The following is a 22,099-nucleotide window of genomic DNA, read 5'->3' on the forward strand; positions in this document are numbered from 1 at the left end:
GCTCAAACAAGCCATGTGGTGAAGCCCAAAGTCAAAAGTGAGGAAGTTCACTCCAACATTAATGAGGTAGGATTAGATGCAGGGAGGGGTGAATAATTAGAGCTCAAAGTTAATCTCCTGTAATCTAATAAGCATGTTTCTTTCATCTATTATAAGATGTATAAACTTATGTTATGTGCCAGACACTGCTAGGCAACAGGAGAGATTGCCATGACATATACCTCGTTGCTCACTGGTTAGAAATCTCAGAAAAAGAGTTTCCTGCTCTGATTTATTATATTTTTATGGTCTGTACAATAGTCTTCCAAGAAGTCTCTCTTCCTTAGTTATGGCCCTCAATGTAATCCATCCTCCAATGTGGTCAGAGTGATCTTCCTAAAATGTAAATGAGATATTGAACCTTCCCTGTTTAAATAGTTTGGATGATTCCACATTGTCTGCAGGATAAACCTCAACCTGTAGATACTGATATTTAAACTGATCCTAGTCTGGACCCCCAAACTGCCCAGAATTGTCTTCTGCCCGCTGTCTGGTCACTAGCTCCTCCTCTCAGGGTCTTTTCCTCTTTTCCCCTTTGCTATAGCTCCAGGGTTCTCTAATTGGGACAATAGATAGGCAGGGGGTGGGGGGTGGGTTGGTGGCCATGGTGTCCTTGTAAGAGATCTTACTAAAAGCACACCAAGTATTACCTGTCAACTATAAATAATGTCCCTCCCCCTGCTGTGCATGCACGTGTGTGCATGTGTGTGTATGTGTGCACACACCCACATGGAAACACACACACAGAGGCCTTGCCATTTGCAACTCCACCTAGATAAGATTGTGAAGAATAAACTTCAAATCCAATTAGAAGGAGGTGTTAAATTTCAAGTGCCTTTTGTTATTATTTATATTTAGTTTCTCATCAACAGATACAAAAAGTACAACTTCTGTCAAGTAAAGATTCGTGATGGCTTTTGACATACAATGGAAACCAACCGCAGTGGACCCCTTGCCTCTTTTTAAACACCTCCTGATCCCCCGTAGCTCTGACTACCTTGACTCTCAGCATCACCTTAGCTGACTATAATAGAATGATGTCTTTCTCTCTGTGAGACATATTTTCTGAAGTACACAAACCATGCCTTTCATTTCTTTCTCTGTTGCCTAGCTCAGGGGCTAACACACAATAAGCAATTTATGAATATTTCTTGAATGAATGAATGAATGAATGAATGAATGAATGTATATATAAGTGAGTATTGGAGAATTCTCTATAGCAGTGATTCTCAAACTATGTGGATAAAGAGCTTGCAAAACACAGATAGTTGAACCTCGCCCCTGTGTTTCTAAATCAGTAGGTCTGGGGGGAGACCAGAGAATTTTCATTTTTTAACAAGTTCCCAGGTGTGCTGATGCTCCTGGTCCAGAGGGCACACTTTGACAACCGCTGCTCTACCAAATTAATGCTGAGAGGATTCTTTGTGTAGAAATAACCCCAGTCACTAATTTTGGGTAAGGGAGACACCTAGAGGGGGGTTTTAGTGGCTACTAGTTCACAGGATAAAATTAGTGTCTGAATGTCCAATTTTAACTGCTAAGGAGGGATTGAAGTCCTAAAGACACTGAGACCATTGGCTGAGATGGCCTAAAAGTCACTCCTGATTTTATCTCTGTGTGAGTGTAGAAGTCACGATGGTATTGATTTATTCACAGAGGTCGTTGTATTAATGCAGTATCCACAAAGCCAAAGGAGCATTTCCTTTCTTATTCCTAGACATCTGGGCTCTTCATTCATTGAAGAAATTCAGAAGGATGTCATACCCCAAGTGTTCTTCATCAAAGATCTCTAAGCACCAACATGTCCACACTAGCCTTTGTGGAATGGTCCTTCCTTTGTCTAACTCTGGCCTAGACTATCATAAGAAGACCTTGCCTTATTGTAGGATGAATTAGATGGCCACATGGGATTGGAAACTGTCATGGTCATAGGACACTTTCTGTGTTGGAGGATTGAACTGTCACCATTAAGAAGTATCTCAGGTAGGGCAGTATATGTAGGGGGCAGGTTTCACATCAGCATCACACATTTGTCAGTATAGAAGCCACTTAATTTATCTTCTCAGCAAAAGTCATTTGGGCACCTACTGTATACTAATGTCCTAGAAGCTGAGCACACAGAAGCAGAGAGACATGGGACTTACATTTTGGAGAGATAGGCAGACAATAAGACGAACAAATGTAATTATTGGTTAGCTTTTGCTATATAACAAACCACCTCCCAGTTTAGAGCAATTATTCATTTTTAGTTCCCATACCTATAGGTCAGATGATCTGAATGGGGCTATGCTGGGCTTATCTGACCACCTCTGGGTTCATGTGGGTGCTGGTCTCTCCTCCTACAACCAATGAACTCACCCACGAATGTTCTTTTGAAGGCCCTAGTGAGAGCAAGCTGAAACCCACAGGGCCTCTTGGGGCTTGAGTTTATAACTGCCAACTCATCACTTCTGCTTTATTCCATTGACCACATCAAGTTCATATGGCCAAACCTAAATGAGTAAAATGTATAGATGCAGGTTGGAATGAAGAATGGAGCAATAATGCAAGTGACCACTTACAGTATAAGATTAAGCAACATAAAGGGCTATGAAACAAAACAAGTTCATGGCTCAAGAACAATCAAGGATGCTAATTTTGGGTGACCAGGTATTGTGGGACAGTGTATTGTCATAATCTCAGGTGTTTTTAATAGGCTATCCCATTGGGAGGGGCATAGCTTCAGCATTATGCTATGTACCTAATGCTGTACAATGTGGGCTCCCCTTCTCACTGTTCTAGGATGTCTCAATCATCAAGGGCTCCTGGCATACCCGATAACTCTTGTGTCTCATGAGGACATCTACCTGGTTGCTCACTGTTCTGTACAAATGGCTCATTACAACTGCACATTTAAAGGGTACCAACATTTGAGTAAATTATCTTTGCTGGAAAATACGGCTGGTAACTGCTCACTATGTGCACACATCCATACGCTTGTACACATAATACCCAACCACTGCCCACATGCACATGACCACCTTCACACAGGTAGAAATGGTGTCTTCATCCATGTCAATGACAGGCAACAGCCTCAATCCTTGGCCACCTCAGGATATAGCTGTTGAATGTTGCTGATGATTTCATCAGCCCCAGAGCCAGGCTGATGTGCCTGGGAAAGGAGTATGAATGGAATGTGTGGAATGTGTCCAAAGGCAGACCCAGGTTCTGGGCAAAAGCTTGGTGGGGGCCTGGAGTGAAGGGAGGTAAAGCAAGGGTTATTAGGGGATGGTTTCTAGCTTCAGTGCTCACTTGCCATCATCAATCCATCCATCAGCCAAAAGACTCCCATTAGGGAGTTGAAGGGAAAACAATGCAAAACAAACAAAAATGGATTTCTTCTTTAGAGGCCTTTTATCATGGGAGTGAAATGATTTTTCTCTTGTCTTTGTTGAACAAAACCTGATATATCATGTTTGGTGAAATGCACATTCTCTGAGAGTAGAGGGGAGTAAAGGATTGAGGGAGAAAAGTAGCAGCCATTTTTACAACAACCCTTGGAGAGATATATTAGCATTCTCATTTTCTCGATGAATAAATTGAGCCTTGGGGAGTAAATGCAACTTGCCCAATGTAAGTAGAGTCTGGAGATCCCAATCTAAGTTTCACTTTGCAGACAAATCTTAAAATCCAAGCTATGGGGCCAGGTAGGAAGGGATGGAGTGACCCTTTGGGATTGCTCACTTGGACTCAGGAGTGGTTGACTGGAGCCACTCTGCCTGCCAGTAGAATAACTCTGGACAAAACCCCAGGACCTTGGCGAATGCCTGTACAGACAGTGGCTGGAGACAGAGTTAGCAGATTTTTGCAAATCTACACCTACCTTCACTGGTACCATCAGATGCACGTGGTCATCGGCAGTGTGGGAGTCACAGCTTCCAGTTACCTGTTGTGGGTCAATGCATTCATTTTATATGTAGATAATGAAGATATGAGGTCAGATTGGAATATTGCCCTTGGCTGAACCAACCAAGATGCCTCACATGAGGTGATTAACAGCCCACAACAGGTCTACTAAGGGCACAAAGGCATAGCTCCCAACTCTGTTAGAGTTGTCTCTGAAAGAAAAGCCTCTTTAGCCTCAGAGCTCCCCTGGGATTGGCTGAGGCCTCTACTGCCACTGCAATCTTCTTCCCTGCCAATCTTGTTTCCCTTCCTCTTGTGGTTGTTGCTCCTGAGAACACTTCTGAGTAAGCCACCTGCACAAATTTCCATCTTAGCCCCTATTCTAGGGAAACTAACCTGTCTCACCCTGATGATTAAATACTCCAGTCTTGAAGTGACACCTGTCACTTTTGCTCACAGCTTATTGGCTATAACTAGTCACACAGCCCCATGCTGACCACAAGGGGGCTGGCAAGTACAACCCTGCACGTGTCAGGAAGGGAGAAACTGGACCTATGTGGCGAGCAGTAGTAAGGATGATGGGATGGAGACTGCAGAAAGGGTCTGCCAAACTATAAAATTGATAATGCCGTTTTGTACTTTGGACTAGTGCGGCCTTGCACACCCTATCCTAAGGACTGCTTCTCCAACCAACTGGCTGCTTGAGGAAACATGGCTGGATGATTTCTGCCATCTTTATCCCTTGTAGTGGTTTATCACATCCCCAGCTGTCCTCTGTCTGCCTTTGTCTGCTGAATCCAAGGGCTTAGCTCAGCTGGTCCCTGACTGACAAGATGGCTCCTGCTGTGGAATGGAGAAAAACCAGGGTCTTTCAGGATACCTTGATTTGAAGCCTGCCTGATTCCAAAATACCCCTTTTACTCTTATTGGTAGGCAGCATGGGTATAATCTCCACACACATGAGTTCCAAGCGAGGACAGTCATATCTATCAAACACCATGACTACCCCTCTCAAAGGCTCAGGGCCAGTATCTATTAGGCAAGAGGACAGGGGACAGTTGAAGAGACCAGAAGAAGCACAACTTCCAGCTTCCTTGGGTTTTTTTGGAGGCTGTTTGGCTAACATTGTCATCTTTTGGGCCAGTGAGAGGGCTAATGTAGCCAGGAGGTCAGATGGTGTTGCAACTTCATCCATGACCTTGGGGCCATGTGAGGTGACCTTGGGACTCAACTGCTGGCAATGAAGGCATTTTAAAAAGTGTATCAGTTTACATTTATTGAGTGCTTATTTTGTCACTTACTCCTCATCACAGCCTTATAAGTTCTGTATGATTTCTATTTTCATTTAACTAGTGGACAAACATAGGTGTGGAGAGTCTGAGTAACTTGTCAGTGAGAGAGAAGGGGGTTAAGCTTAGGCAATGTGGCTCCAGATTGTGCCACCCCACCCTCTGCCACTTTGATTAGTTAGGTCTAGATCTCTATTTAGCACACACTAATGACTGTCTCCATGTTCTAGGCCCTGTGCCAGATGCCAGGAATACAGCTCTACCCACTGGATCTCAAGCATGATCCATTGCTTAGTATCCCGCTATATTGGATGTCATGTAATATGTGTATTTCAGTATTCAGCTCCAGGGGGTAATTTCACCAGTAAATACTTGTCTACATTTTTCTATAATAAGAACTATATGATTTACATGTTTCTCTTATTGCTTTGGCCACCAGGAAGCTCAGATCCAAATCAGAGCAAATATATTAGAGTTTAGTTTTACATTTCAGTTTTTGGAATTTTTTTCTCCTAGCCTCGATTTTTTTAGTTTGGTTGCATCAATTCTGTTGCACAAATGTCCTTTATTTTAAAATACCTTAAATAGAAGGAGGCTGCATGGAAATGACAAAGTGAGATCTTTACTGCATATTCTTCAATTCCTCCTGGGAAAGGTAGATCTCTAGATCTCTATATCCCTCTTGCCCTCATTCCCATAACACCCCACTTATAAAACCCCTTGATCAGCAGCTATGACTATTCTCAGTCCCTGGGAATAGGTAGGAATTTTTGAAAAATCACATCCATATAGAAAAAAAAAAAAAGCTTCCTTAAATCATGGCTCCAAATTTGGTGCCAGATGCACATTTGTGGAGTAGGCGGCCAGTCAGACTCTCACCTGAGCAGTTAATAAAATCTATTGCCCCTTGATGGATTTTTTTTTTCCGCAAGCGAGAATTGATCTGTCGTCTTGGTGATTTGTGAGATGGCTAGGAAACACCAAACACCATCATGACTTGGGCCACATTAGGGGGGAGAAAAAAAGGAAGAAAGAAAGAAAGAAAGAAAAAGAAAAAAAAATCCACTGCCAAGTCTTTCCAGGCGTGGAAAGGGCTGGAACTGCTGGGGTCATTTTATTTGATTTATTGGAATTAAAGTGGATCTTATTAACATTTTAATAAAGAGAATCTTTTTTTGCACTGGGCTGGAAGTGTTCTCCAGTCCCCGGTGCAATTCCATTCTCTGCAAAAGTGGAATCGGCTGGCGTTGCCCAGCGTGATTTGTGAGGCTGGGCCCCAACAGCCCAAAAAAGCAAACGGGCTGCCTCCTCCGAGGGACTCGCTCTGTGCGAGGTGCTCGCCCTGTATCTGCCATGCAAAACGAGGGAGCTTTATGAAGGAATCTGTCTTGTAAAGCCATTGGTCCTGGTCATCAGCCTCTACCCAATGCTTTCGTGATGCTGCCGCTGATCTATTTGGGAAGTTGGCTGGCTGGTGAGGCACAGCCTCTCCTCAAAGCCTGGCTCCCACGGAAAATATGCTCAGTGCAGCCAAGTGCATGAATGAAAACGCCGCCGGGCGCTTCTAGTCGGGCAAAATGCAGCCGAGAACTCCGCTCCTTCTGTGCGTTCTCCTGTCCCAGGTAGGGAAGAGGGGCTGCGGGGCGCACCCTGCGCCCCGTTTCTGTGTTCGCGTCGCGTGGCGCGGGCAGGGAGAGGGGGCTCTCGGGGGTCGGGGGACTCTGGGGCGCGGCGGCGAAGAAAGCCTGGGGCTTGAAGGGAGGTCATTCCCAGCCCCAGAGATCCCGGGGGGGGTGGGGGGGGAGGCTGGTTTCCCACTCGGATTCGCCTCTGTGTGTGTGTGTGTGTGTGTGTGTGTGTGCACGTTCGGGGAGGAGAAGAGAGCTCCCCAGTCCCCTTTTTTTTTGCAAGCAGGGGCGACATTCTCGCCTACATCAAGTGGGGTAACTTTGATTGCCTCCTTGGAGGCTCATGCATTGGAGAAAGACTCGGTCGGAGGCGACTCCGAGGAGTCCCGGTTTCCCCCCGCGCAGCGCGGAGCCGGGGCAGCGCCGCTGCGGTGGGGATCGCGGGCTGCGGGGCTGGGGAGGCCGGCCTGGCATCACCGCCTTCCCGGGGCGCCCGGGCTCGGAAGGCGCCTCCCGCCGCCAGTGCTGCAGCCCGGCTGCTGCTGTCGCTCAGGGGCGCCTGCTCCGGCCGCGCCCGCCTCGGGGTTCGCTTCCTCCGGACCTCGGGCCCCGAGCGCGTCGCCCTCCTCCCGCCGGGACGCAGGCCCCAGCCCCCTGCGCCCCCTTTGTCCAGCCAGCTGGAGCTCCGGCTCGGAGCCCCAACTGCCGCCGCCGCTGTCTTCCCGGGCGGCGCGGAGCGCAGAGAAAAGTTCAAGCCTTGCCCACCAGGGCTGCAGCTGCCTGTTAACCCGCGCAGCGCCGCGGCGCCGGGGGGCCGCTGACCCGGGCGAGGCTGGGGGTGGTGCGACGGAGACCGGTTCTCAGGCCACCACCTCCGCACCTCCAAGATCTCGGGAAGTTTGTGTGCAGGAAAGCAGCACTCCGAGAAGGCCAGACCGGAGGTGCTGGCAGCCGAGGGGCACGCCCAGCCCTGCTCTTGGGGCCTGTGGTTTCTGAGAGCAACGTGACCCAGTCCCCCAGGCCTCCGGTGAAGCCTTTGGGACTCCCGGTGAGCGGGCAGGCTACAAGTGGGTGCGTAAGATCAAGGCAGAGCCAGGCACAGAGGAGGAAAGGAGACAGGGAGAGCCTTTGGGTGCTAGGAACGGGCGTTGAGTTCCTGGCCAGGACCCCTGGGTCCCGGGGGAAAGGCACCGCGTGTGAGTGTGTGGGTAAGGGGGAGGGGGTGAGGCAGCTAGGATCCCAGGCAAGGGCTGTCTGGGATGTGGGGATGCAGTGCAGCCTTCTAAGGGAGGCCACTGCTGGATCGATGCTGGGGTTAGACTTTGGAAATGGGCCAGTGTCCCAGGAATGGAGTGACCATGGAAATGATGTATGTAAAAAGTGGGGGCTAGTGGGTGGATGCCAGTGCCTGGGGGCAGAGTAAGGTGCCTGGCTGCTGAGCCCCTCCCCCACGTATGATTTCCCCCTTCCCTGGATACACAGCCCCCATTCAGGACTGCCCAGTTGTATTCCTCTAATACCAGGGCTTTGCTGGCTGACTCTCTTGGGGTCCCGGTAACCATAAGTCCTGCCACAAATCCTCCGTCTGTCCGTGAACCAGTTTCCCATACTTTCTGGACTCTGGCTGTCCCTGAGGCTGCATGTATGTATATATATCCCCGTTTAACAGAGTGGATCAGAATATGCCTCTGATTCAGACAGATCCTCTCTGCCATATGCTGGTGGTGCCACCCTGGGCAAGTTGTTTAGTAAATCTGAGCTTTCTGATTCTCCACTGTAAAATAATCTTGTCACCTCCCTGGGATTGCCAGGCAGATTAATTGCATTCAACAGGATGTCCTAGGTAATGCATTTACCATGAGGCCTGGCATACTGGTAACTGTTAGTGTCTGCGAGCACTTACCACAGCCTTTCCCCAAGACTTTACAGTCCTTTCCTCTCTCAGCATGCTTGGACCTCAGTTAGGATTCCAGGGCTTGCCCGGAGTTATTGCCTCCCCTTGAGAGACAGGCCACATGGCAGCACCCAGCAATCCCTGTGCACTAGGGGCTTCTCACATGATACCTTTTGCAAAGCAACTGGTGTGTCTCCTCTTGCTGGGCCCAGATGGCACAGGTGGGTCTGAAGGCTGTCAGCTCACTGGGTTCCTTAGCATGGGGAAGTAGAGGTTTTACCGTGAATTGAATTGCCGGCTCGCTCTCCGAGGCTTATTTCTCTCTAAGATTGTTATGCATAATCAAAGCAAAAGTCCACATTAGGGCGCTAATTGATATCCTGGTTGCAACAGCACCTTGCAGAGAAATCATTTTGGTGCAATTCACTTAATTGGTAAGAGGTTCAAGTGCACAACTCTGTGTGCCACGGTGAAAAGTGGGGAAAGTCTTGGAGCCTTTGAGTCAACAAGCAAAAAACAAAACTTTCTTGAAGTAGAGAGAAAACAGAAGGAAGGGAAAAACAATGTAATAAAGCAAATTAGTCACTTGGTCCTAAGCGGTGTTCAGGCAAGCATGTATGTGTTTTTCCACTGCAGTTATAATACTCTGGGTCTGGCTTTGGAAGCCATCAATCCCTGTACGTTTATTGGCTGGTTGCTGTTTTAGGCATTTTGAAAGGGGGAAGAGGAATTCTAAGCAACAATGGCTGGAAGCTGGCAAAGTCAAGGAACAGTCACCTCTCTTCTCCCCTGGGGTGTTTTGGGAAAAGCTGTCCCAGAAGTGGCCTCTGGCATTTAACTATGATAAATAATGAATGTGGAACAGATTAAGGGAGCCCTGACATAGAAATTACACTGTAAGTATGATCCGGCCCCCGCTACCTCCACCCCAGCCGCTGTTTGGGTATCACTTACAACAAGCTAAAAGTCCTAACAATGAATGAGTAATCCCCCAAGAATTAGAATTTTAGGGAGTGGTTCAGGTTTGGAGAGCGGTCGCTTGGGAGTGACCAAAAATGTTCCACAGAATTCTGAGATGTTGATTTAAAATGGGGAGTTCTTTCTTGGACACAGAATGTTGATTTTCAGGATTTTAAATAAGAACCAGTGTCTTTCAGTACCCCTGGAACATCATATATTCTATGTTAAGGGCAGAGTTTATTTGCAGAACCTTTCTGATTAGGAGAAAAGACTGTGGGAGTGGCAGAGAGCACCCCCTGCCCTGGGATGGCCTCAACATGTGACAACCCATAAGATTTCAAAAGCACTGGGGAAACAGAGACATAAGTCGTGAAAAGAATTGGAGTGGTACAGTTCACATGTCTGAACAATTTTTTTTAGCAAGTCCCCAAAGAGACTTAATAAACTGCGAGGCTGAATATGTGATCTGGAGTTTATGTAATGCCACAGTCTATATTAAAAGCCCAACAGTCATCTTAGCTAATCTCTTCTGCTCTGCCTCCCTCCCTTCTCTCCTTTTCTATCTTTAGCCCTTGGGTTTTCCATTAAATAAAATCTATTTCCTTCTAGAAGTATCTCCTATGTGTTATAGTGGAATTGCCCGGCAAACCAATGTACCCAGTAACTGCAGTATGTAAAAGTATCAGCATTTGCATGTGTGCACTGAATCTCAGTTTGAAGTTCACTGTTTAGGTAAAAGTACAGCTAGGTTCTTGCGAATATTCTTCTTTCTTTCCCTCTTTCCAAAAAGAAAGGTGCCTGGGGAGTCCAGGTAGTTTCTGTGAGGTGGAATGAAACTATGGATTCAATGACAGTCATATCATCTATACAGCCATAGTAGTTCCTATTTCTTTGTGGCTGTGTATGTCCATCTCTGTGTGTTTTGATCTTGTTTTAATACCTGTTGAAAAATTTCTCCAGAAGAGGGCTCCATTCACAGTATTACAAAATTCTGAATCCACAGCTTATATATTTTAAAGAACTTCAGTATAGTAGCTCCATCTAAACCCAACTATTCTCCTTATTCCCAATTATTTGCTACAAGCTCCCCCAATGAGAAGTCCTGCCATTTTGCATGGGAGAGTCTCTTTCCTCCTTTATTCCCTATTATACTTGCTTCTGTTCTCTTTAATTCTACAACTCTGTAGTCCCTCTGAGTATAAGTGCAGGGAACAGTTGAAAGACCTTTGTAGACAATGCCACATGAAATATGGGGAAGTTTTGAAATTTCCTGGCATTTGATTTTGTTTGGACCTGGTTTTACTCTTTAGGCAGCCAAAAGGCAGGCATAGCTCGGCTGTGAAAGGAGATAATCTTCCCCATTAGGTAACTACCCAGAAGAATGACTCATGGGCCAGATTTGCTCACCCTCCAGCACCAGTTGAAAAGGAGAGGGAAATATGTCTGTCATCTAATTACAATAATCAGTTGGGCAGAATCAAATCAAGTGACCAGTGGTTTTGGCATTGTTTCCACTTAGCTGTGGGCAAGGTGCCCACATGCCTGAGAGAATCTGACCCTCCTGAAGGATGCTGCCAATACAATCCCCTGCAGCCTGTCTCCTCTGTAGCTACTTAGGGATCCCAGGCTTAACTCCATATCCCTCAGCAGATGGGGCAAATGATGATGGGCTGGACTATAGGATCCCCTTCATTAGGCACTAAGTAGTGGCTTTATGCTAGGGTTAGGGTAGAATGCAATTTCTTTTTTCCATTGAGAGAAATAGCTAAGAGCAGGCTAGAGAGGAAAAGAAATGCCATTTCAAACTTGAAACACAGCCAGGGCTCATGTTGGTGAACGGGTCACCCGTTGGTTTAGCAGGCTGAAGCTCGAGATATCTGCTTCATGATGCTAATGCTCATCCATCCCAGGTCTGCAACTCTGGCTTCTGGGCAAAGGTTGAGAAGTCGAAGCCATAGGCCAAATGTAGCTCATGGATGTATCTTGTTTGGCCAAATCTTTTGAAAAGTGGGAAATTATAAATTAAAAAAAAAAAATCCAGATTTCTTGCATTTCTAAAAATATCAGAAGGTAAGGCAATCCTAGAGCTTCATTCCCACTTGGCCACAGTTTACTAGAGCAGAGTTCCTACTGCCACCTTTTAGGAAAGACATGCCTCTGTAATTTGCCACAGTCCCTGCCAGTCCCTACTACTCATCTAGCCAATTGTAACTCATTTATTTTTACTCACTTGCCTCATAGCCATTTGTGTTGGGAACTTCTGCTTTCACAAATTTTGAGGCTTAATCAAATTGATGCAGTCAAGTTTTTAGTGATAGGCTCCTTGAAAAGGAAGGGACAAGCCTCTTTTGATCACTATGAATGAAATGAATTGAGGCTTGCTTTGGAAGAACACGATCAAGGGGACCGCACTTCCATCCTGAGAACATTACCACTGTCATTACTGTGCCACTGAGTGACTAGGGCTACCCAGAACGCTAGGACCCCCAGATCATTATTCCATAGTAATAGTTACACCCAGAGAAGTGATGCATTGCAGCTCTGAGTAAAACTGATGTAGGTACACCAGAGCGTTGGTACACCCAAAACATTGCAGTTAAGGGGCTCTGGGAGTGCTGGATAATAGGTAGGCCCCAGTGCACTGTACGCAGTGTTATACCAAGAGCATCAGTACCCTTGGAGTACAGTGATGCTCTGGGCACTGTCACTCCCACAGTGTTGCTTACCTGCAATATGCGTATCATCAGAATGTCACAATAACTTCTTGTACCCTACAGGGGACTCTGGGTGCACTGGGTGAGCTCTCAAAGCATTTACAACTGTGGGTTAATGTTAGCTGCATAGCTTTGTTGCCTAGAGTACTTTTATACACAGAACATTGTCACCTCTACCACCAACTGGAATTTGTGTGATGTCCTTATAGTTGCTTTTAACAGTTAACACCCAACATAGTCTACACATAGTGTTAATGCTATAATTAATGTCCTCTGGCTCCATAAATACTAGATTAAACCGTCCATCCATGCCATACCAATAGGTAAGCCCCAGATAACTTGTTTTTCATAGCTTCAGATCCCAAAGAGCAGGGTAAATATAACTACACACACATACCAAAAAAAAAAAAAAAAGTGATTGTTTTTCCTCTGTCAGTTGCCAACAGAAGTCAAATTCCTGAAAATTAGCATTAGCAATAGGCACGTTTTGACATGTCATGTCTCATTTCAAAGGCCCCAGCAAGCGTCACCCAATCTGTTACAGAAGCACAAAGCCCCTGTGTCTCCCAGCTGAGTATAGGCCGGGCTGGGGTGCAGGGCAGCAGCTGCTCAGCTGAGAGCAGCCCTGCCACATGCCTGGGCAGGGCCAGGAAATGAGCTCAGCCCCTGGAGGAGCCTGGGGACCCTGCAAGGAATGTGGCAGCCTCCATCCCTGCCTCACATGGCCTGCAGGCCAAAGTCGCTTCCCTCTGGAGGCGGCAGGGAACCGCTTCCCCATGTGCTGCAGGGATGGTGCCTGCAAATGCCTGAAGCTTGAACTTCTGTGGTAATCTCCCTGTCAACGGATGTAGGGCCTGCAGAAAGTTGCTGGACCCTGCCAACAGAAGCCATAGCTGTCTTAGGCCTCACAAGCTCTGCCTTCAACTGCCATAAGCTGCTGGGCATCTGGGATCATCTAACTCAGGGGTTGCAAACTGTGGCCTATGGGCCAATTCTTGCCTGCAGCCTGTTTTTATAAATAGTTTTATTGGACCATAGCCATGCCCATTCATTTATATAATTGTCTATGGCTGAGCTTGTGCTATAACAACAGGGTTGACACCATATGGCCCACAAAGCCTAAAATATTTACTATTTGGCCCTTTGCAGAAAAAGTTTGCTGACTCTGCTCTGACTCAGAATTGTAGCCACAGGGGCTGCAGGAAATCTTCTCAAAGGGCAGGGAGGCATTAGGGATTCAGTCATTAGGGACTGTTCCTCCTAAGCCCCAAGCACTCAAGTAACTTGACTTCAGGGAGATATACCTGGGACTAAGTGGATTCAGTAAATACCTGTGATGTCCATCCAAAACCTACTATGTGGGATCCCTGGGTGGTTCAGCGGTTTGGCGCCTGCCTTTGGCTCAGGGCGCGATCCTGGAGTCTAGGGATTGAGTCCCGTGTCGGGCTCCCGGCATGGGACCTGCTTCTCCCTCCTCCTGTGTCTCTGCCTCTCAATCTCTCTCTCTCTCTCTCTCTCTCTCTCTCTCTATGTCTATCATAAATAAATAAATAAATCTTAAAACAAAAACAAAAACAAAAGCCTACTATGTGCTCAGGGTATGGCTACTGGGGAGGTGACCCAGCCTCTGCTCTCTTGGGGTTTGGGCCCTGAGAGATCCCCTGGCAGGGAGATCAATGTCGATTCAGGAATAATTCAAAACAGAGGCAACTGCTATGAGGGAAGAAAATGCAATTGTGTGAGGTGTGCTGTCCTGTGTATTTTGCTCATCTGTGCCTCATCTTTCTCCCCCACTAAAATATAAGCTCCATTAGAGCATATACTATTGTCTGGTTGGCTTCTGCATCCTCAGGGCCTAGAATAGTGCTGGAATGCAGCAGACCCTCAGCAAACATGAATGAATGAATGAATGAATGAATGAATGAATGAATATAAAGCATCAGATCTAGATGAAGGGCCTGGAAATTTTCCTTGATAGCCTGATGCTTGAGCCACAGTCTGGAGGAGTAGTGAGGCCTACAGACAAAGGAACACTGGAAGGTGTAGGCAGGGAAAAGAATTCCAGGCAGAAGGCACAGCCTGGGGGAAGTCTCTGTGCAGGAAGAAATATTGCATAGCTCAAAGAGGATGGTATCGGGAGTCACTGAGTGGTTCCAGAGCCACTGGGGCTTTGGCAGCCATCACAGAGATTTTGGTGTTTGTCCTGGAGCAATGGGCAGCCACTGAAAGTGACAAGGGGAAGGTGTAGTGTGACAAGGTCAGATTTCCTTTTGGAAAGGTCACCCCGGCTGCAGTGTAGTAAATGGATTGGCGCTGGGTATGAGTGGAACGGAGAAGCCAGTCCAGGCCTGAGATCACGGGAGTGGCAGTGCAGGTGAGGGAAACAGATGCACCACTCAGATTGTCCAAGGGACATTTAGGGGAGAACCTGGCAGAGCTTGTTAGCTGGGTTCGGAGATGGCAGAGCAAGGGGCAGGGAGCGGTTAAGGAGCAAGCATGAGTTCTGACTCCTTTCAATTGGCAGCTTCCTGGCAATTACCCAAATGAGAACCCAGGTGTTTGACATTATAAACAGGGTCTGAGGGCCGTTTCCATAGGGGTGTTAGCCAGGCTGCAGTAATGCTCCTCAGGAGAGGCATCCCAGGCCCCAGTTACTCAGTGCCCACTGATCCAATCCATGCTCGCATCTGGGATGGGCACAGTGGGGGCTTGGAAATGCCCTTGTCTAGAGAGACTGATGTGTACCCTCTATAATTAACCAATCTCTGAGGCTTTTCATGCAAAAGATATTTGGGAGAAACATTGCCAAGCCCTTTAATCGTTTCTTGAACATTCAATCAGCAGCACTAGAAATATTTCTTACATGAAGCAAATAATGATCTACTACTTTCAGCAATCACTTTGCGAATGCTAACAAGTCTTCATTTCAGCATGTTGGATATAGCCGTGGTGACTCTTATGTTTCCAGGTGGAGTAGCAGAGTCTTCAATGGGGTGCCAGGGAGTGGTATGTTGGCAAATGTTTAACAACTGGGTTCTCTTAAAAAGGGGGGGGGGGGCACAGGTACATTATCCTTAGAAGGCTAGGGATGCATAGGTGTCTGCATTTATTGAGGCATTTAGGGAATTCATAGGTAAACAGGATGGATGTAGGATCTGTTCTCATGGGGCTTGCCATCTACCCAGGGCAGTCATTAAGAAACAAGAAAGTATATTTTGTGGAGCACCTGGGTGGCTCAGTAAATTAAGCATCTGCCTTCAGCTCAGGTCATGATATTAGGGTCCTGGGATTGAGCCCCATATTGGGCTCCCTGCTCAGTGGAGTCCTTATTCTGCTTCTCCCTCTGCCACCTCATGCTCTCTCTCTCTCTCTCAAATAAATAAATAAATAAAATCTTTTTAAAAAAGAAACAAGAACTTAAATAGCAGAAATAATATGAACTTGGTAATTGTTACCATAAGACTCAATAAGAACTAAAACAGTATTGGAGGGGTGGTTGCTGTGCCTTCCCTCCCCTTCTCCCACCTTCCTCCTCCAGCCCCTTTCATCCATCTTTTCTTCTTTCTTTTCATAATCATTAAAATCTACTCAGTGCTGAGAAGACTGCAAACTTGGAATTTAACAATGAATACACACCTGGTCCTGGATTGAGAAAGTGCTGGAGGTGAACCAGGGCCTATGGTCTGCCAGGACTCAGAGGAGCCAGACTCTCAGATTGCTTAGGGGAGTTAGGGAGACATCTGAGATTTTAAGAAGTGAGTTTGACTCCTGGCCATTTGCATGCCGAGTGACCTCAGATAAGTAACTTTATTTCCCTCCTCTTCTGTTTCCTCCTGTGTCTGAACAAGGAGAGAGAACACCTATATCTCCCCAGCAGGGTTTTGGTGAGGATTAAATAAGCACATACTGGTGACTTCATCCCATGATTGGCAAATATTTGGTGCTAAAGGAATGTTGGTTATTATTAACTTTCACACACTGCGCTTCAAGGGAACTTGGAGCTTTCAGGTACCATGGAGCCTGAGCCTTGATAATTTGACCAACTTAGAGGTGAAAAAAAATGCTTGCATATTTAAAATGCATGGACATTAAAAAAAAATAAAGTTTGCTCTCTAGAGAAGGATTTGCCAATTCCCATATTGGTAGCTCCCCAAAGATCCTTCCCCTGGGGATTTCATGCCTCATAAAATCATTTGATCTGGTGGGATCTTATCTTCTAGATATATCTGCTCAGTGGCTGTTTCCCTGAGGCTTTATCAGGGCAGTGTGTTGGCGGGTGTATGTGTCAGCACCAGGAACACTTATGATTATTATTTAAAATATATCAAAATACCTGTAGTAAATTTACTGTACAATTTATTGCTATGTGCCAGTTGCATACATTATCTGTAATCTTTATTGCAACCCTTAGGAACAACTATTCTTATCCTCATTCTATATGCAATGAAAAGGAGTTCAGAGTGGTTGAGTCATTTACCTAAGGCCACACAGCCACTAAGAACTGGGACCAGGAATTGAACCCATGCATTTATGATTCCTGTGCATGTGCATTTTCCTCCATATTTCACTCACATACGAAGGCCTGATCCCTTATCCCCCGCCAAATGTTGTAAGAATTTTCTCCCTTGACTATTTTGTTTTCTGGTTCTCCTGGAGTCAAAGTGGCTACATGTAGTGACCTCATTTCTGAATTTTGGTCTCTAAAAGTGGGCCTGGGACCTGGGCCTCCTGTCTGGGTTAATGGGTTAATGGGTCTGGGTTAATGGCTACAACTTTCTGAATGGAGTTAGGCCAGTCATTTGTGTTGTCACTGAGGCCTTGCTTTTGACCAGAGGCAAAGAATCCACCCATGCTGCATGCTTGACCCAGCAAGAATGGCCATCTTACTAAGACTAGCCACACAACGGGCAGCCGGGGTGGCTCAGCGGTTTAGCACCGCCTTCAGCCCAGGGCATGATCTTGGAGACCTGGGACTGAGTCCCACGTCAGGCTCCCTGTGTGGAGCCTGCTTCTCCCTCTTCCTGTGTCTCTGCCTCTCTCTGTGTTTCTCATGAATAAATAAATAAATCTTTAAAAAAAAAAAAAGAGTAGCCACACAGGACTCAATGAGGGTGTGGCTCCTCTGCAGCTTCCAGCGCAGGTAAATTCTCTAGGGGTATATTTGCTGGCAGTTTCCTGCCTGCTGCTAAGCTCTAAGGCTAGATGGTGTTCCTCCCAAGGGGTGCCAAGGAGCTCCAGTGATTCCTGAATGCTACTGTCTACAGTAACATTTTCCCCACTCACTCCATAGAAAATGAGAAATATACAGCCTGTAGCTATATTGAGACAAACCAATCTATCGGGCATTGCAACAGAACTGAATCTAACCTCAAATGTAGTTCTGTTTTACCAAAAGAGTTTTCTTTTTTTCCTTTTAATTCAATTTAAGTGCCTTTAGTCAGGGTAGCCGTTGATTCCATGAACATTTGTTGAATGCCTGTTATGTGCCTGGCGCTGTCTTACGTACTGGTGACAGAGCAGAGAGCACTCACAGAGCCCCTGTGTGAGTGGGTGTACCTATCCCCGCCTTTGCCCCAGTCCTTACCACTCTGCATGGTGGCCTTTCATTTCTGTCTCTCTCAGAACCTTTTTTTTTTTTTTTAAGATTTTATTTATTTACTCATGAGAGAAAGAAAGAGAGAGGCAGAGACATAGGCAGAGGGAGAAGCAGGCTCCATGCAGGAAGCCTGATGCGGGACTCGATCCTGGGACCCCCAGGATCACACCCTCAGCCAAAGGCAGATACTCAACCGCTGAGCCACCCAGGCATCCCTCTAAGGACCTTTGTATCTGTGCATCCCAATCTGTACATTTCATGTTTAAGTCATTCATTTAACAAATATTAACTGATCAACCACAGGGTAAGCCACATTGAAGAAAGACAAGCTTGCCTGCCCTCATTGTTGTCTACGTTCTAATGAGGGAGAAAGACTGTAAACCTTAAAAATAAGTAAGTACAATAATTTTGGATAGTGATGCTGTAAAACAAAATGGGATAGGCAGTTGTTCTGAGTCTATTCACAGTCCAATTTTGGGGTGGAAAGGTCATTGTTCTGATGCAATGATCTTTTCTAGTTTTAGAGATGAAATGTCCTATTGTTTGTAAAATGAAGTTAGTCAACTAACTGCCTATCCCATTTTTGTCTTCTATTTATCATGGTAAATAGAGCAGTAAAGTATCACTGGCAAACCTTTATCCATTCTATATTTTTTGTTTTTCTTGAAATTTTATTTTTGGGAATCTAAAAATATGGTAACCAAGAATTTAAACTACAGGTAGGTAGTCTTCTTCTGTAAAGAATAAATATATGTCTCTTTTGCAGTTACTCAACACTATCAATGTAGCGTAAAAACAGCTGCACGAACCATGTGAACAAATGGGCTGGGCTGTTTTCAATAAAACTTTATTCAGAAAAACAGGCAGAGCTGGATTTGGCCCTTGGGCTATTCTTTGCCACCTTCTGATCAGAACCCCAGCCACCTCACCAGTTGGTCAAATTGGGATAGGGTCAAGGCCAGGGAAAGAAACCAGACGTTTTCTTTGGCCTGTTGCTACCGTGAGAATGTGGTATTTCTTTAGGAAGATAGTATCATTGGATTATTCCACATTAACTCTAATCAAGGTAAAGATTAACTATGGAACAGAATTCTCAGACAAGGACTGAAATATATAATTCAGCTTTTGTAGTATTATCTGGACTACAATTTTTAAGCCTTCCTCATCACTCAAAGGTGTATTGGTATTAAACACTATCTTAGGCTGCATTCCTTAGTACAACCTAAGTGATGGAGATATAGGCTTGGATGCAGGGAGCTAATCTGAGAGATGACCCTAAGACACAGAAATAAGGAACAAGAAAGAAGGAAAGCCAAAAAAAGCTCTTTGATCTGGTTACTATCATGGGCAACTAAGGCTCATTATTGCTAGGACTCCTCAGAAGAATTGCATAAAATCTGCTTTAGAATAGTCTCTTTGCTGGATAGGAAGCTGGGGTGTATACCCACTATGCCCATCTTCCATTGGTCAAGGGTGGCCCCTAATACCATTGGTTTCTCTGTGCTTCCCTGATAAGCCTTTGTGGTTCTGGGGGAGCAACCATGGTTTTGGAGAAGTCCTGAGTAGAAAAATAGGCAAGTCCTGAGTGGTGTGACAGGTGCTTGGATTGGCAGTTTGTGCCCTGGATAGGGCGTGAGTATATAAGAGATACCAGTTGCCCTGTTACATATTGCCCAAAACTTCCTCAATAGAGCTTATGTTAAAGGGAAGGGTTATGGGTTCTATTTGTTTTGTTTTTTTTTAAACCACCGAGTTTGGTTTAGTACCCACCTGCAGATACTCTCTTTCCCACTAGATGGTACCAGTATGCCAAAGCCCTGGAATGCTACCTTTGGGCCTCATCTTTGGCATGGATATATTCCCACTACTTATAAACAATTAAGGATTAAATAAGTTGAGGTTGGAGGAACAGACTATGGTTGTTTGGGGGACATAAGATGGGAGAAAAATGGAGGTTATCTAAACAGTTACCTTCATTCATTCATTCACCAACAAATCTTACTGGCCACCCACTGGGTGCTCAACACTCTTTTCAGCATTGGGAATACAGATATAAACAATGTACACAAAGTCCCTAACCTGGTGAGCTTCTGTACTAGCTGGAGGAGAGACAATAAAAAAATGAACAGGTATATACATGATGTCTGTCATGTGGTGAGTTCTGTGGAGAGCACAGTCCTTCTGTTGTCTATCTGCTTGTCTTGTCAGCTAGTAGGGTGAGAGATTATTTCCATCTGTTTCTTAAACCCCATTCTGCTGCTCAGCAACCTCTTGTAATTCTGTTTTTGTAGTTTATTCTCACAATGAGACTGTGAGCTTGTGGAGGGAAGAAATTGTGCTAATGGGTATTTGGGCAAATGGGACCAAGTGGAACCCCTATAGCTCACCTCAACCAATGGCTCATTGGTTGATTTCATTTGTTTGGAATCATTCTGAATTGTTACTGTTGTTGACATACAATAGAGTTGCATCTTACTCAGGGGTTAGATTATAAAATCAAGGTTTAAGGCAGACGCCGTCGTCATTAACCTTGAAATATCTTAAGTTGCCCATTAAATTGCAGTATGTATGGTTTTGTGTGTGCATCCCTGTATTGTAATCAGTATGTAACATTGTATAATGCATGCCATAATGTACAGTGCATAATAAAGAATACAGGTAAGATATAATTTTACAGAATTTAATTGCAGTATTTAAATTGTTCTTTTTCCTTCTTTTTTCAGTGGAAGAGCTGGATTTCCATTAGTTAAATGTGCATATGATAAGACTTTACTGTATTTATTCAAGCTGGTTTTTTAATTGTATGATCCCCACCAGGCTGAGTACTAGGGAGGGCAAGGGCCGTGTTCTCTGTGATCTGTTCATCTCTGGGTTGCCACATGCTTTGGGGAAGAGGAATAGCATACAAGTAATAGTAGTAGTAGCAGTAGTGGAGATTCATATTCAAGGGCCTATGAGCTAGGCCCTGTGTGAGTGCTTTAGATGTATTAATTAGCACTTTTAATCTTCCTAAAGACTCTATGGTGTATCTACTATGATTTTAATTCCATTTCACAGATGGAGAAATTCCGGGAGAACTGGATAAAGGTCACACAACTTTTGAACTCTGGGGCCAAGATTCAAATGTAAACAGTCTCGGACATAAAAGGCCACGTGTTGTATGATTCCATGAAATGGAAAGAATTGTCCAGAACAGGCAAATACATAGAGACAGAAAGTAGAGTAGTGGTTGCCGAGGGCCCCAGGTGAGAGCAGCAGGGAATGAGTGACTGCAAATGAGCATGGGATTTTTTGGGGAAGAGTGATGGAAATGTTATGGAATGAGAGAGTGATGATAGTGGCACTAGTCTGTGAGTATACTAAAAATCACAGAATTATATACTTTAACAGGGTGAACCTTATAGTGTGTGGATCATGTTTCAATAAAGCTGTTATTCAACAGAAAAGCAAGCAAACATCAGGCAGTCCAACCTCAGGGCTCTGTGAGGCCATCCCTGAGCTCTCCTACAGGTGCTTACCAAGTGCTAGTGGCATTCTATTCTTTTCTTACATTAACACTACTATTCCTCACAAGGGCCCTATCATCTAACCTCATTTCAGAGATCAGAAAACTGAGGCAGGCATATACTGAGGAACATGGGCCTGGCCAGTGATCCAGGCGGTTGTAGGCCTGAAGCATACTGGTTTTCACACATTTTATTAATGAAAAGCAATCTCAGTCAACCAGCTACAGGTAACTTGGCTTATTAGAAACTAAGCAGTGGTTCTTCACTTTTGTTTTGCAGATTTGCAAAGTGGATCAAGATCCTTCTTTCCTCACTGGTTATTAGTCCTCTCTGGCCCAGGTGGGCCTGGTTTAGGGTACTGGCATGGAGAGACTATAGGGTCTTAGTGTGTGTGTTAGAAGATGTGTTAGTGTGGCTGACTTCTTTTTTTTTTTTTAATTTTATTTATTTATTTATGATAGTCACACAGAGAGAGAGAGAGAGGCAGAGACACAGGCAGAGGGAGAAGCAGGCTCCATGCACCGGGAGCCCGATGTGGGATTCGATCCCGGCTCTCCAGGATCGCGCCCTGGGCCAAAGGCAGGCGCC

General features: G+C 45.4%; 1 protein-coding gene across 2 annotated transcripts in view; it reads left to right on the plus strand.

The window, feature by feature from the left end:
* Window positions 1-6,503: 6,503 nt before the first annotated feature.
* The window catches only part of CDH13 (cadherin 13), a 1,001,991-nt gene continuing 986,395 nt past the window's right edge, over window positions 6,504-22,099 (plus strand). The window contains exon 1 of one of the 2 annotated variants that reach the window (XM_072819442.1): window positions 6,504-6,835. In XM_072819442.1, coding sequence (XP_072675543.1) covers window positions 6,791-6,835 — 45 coding nt within the window. In that variant the 5' untranslated portion in view covers window positions 6,504-6,790. The remainder of the gene's footprint in view (window positions 6,836-22,099) is intronic. The other variant, XM_072819439.1, reaches the window with a different exon arrangement.

The sequence above is a fragment of the Canis lupus genome, chromosome 3 (assembly GCF_048164855.1).
Source record: "Canis lupus baileyi chromosome 3, mCanLup2.hap1, whole genome shotgun sequence".
Taxonomy (NCBI): domain Eukaryota; kingdom Metazoa; phylum Chordata; class Mammalia; order Carnivora; family Canidae; genus Canis; species Canis lupus.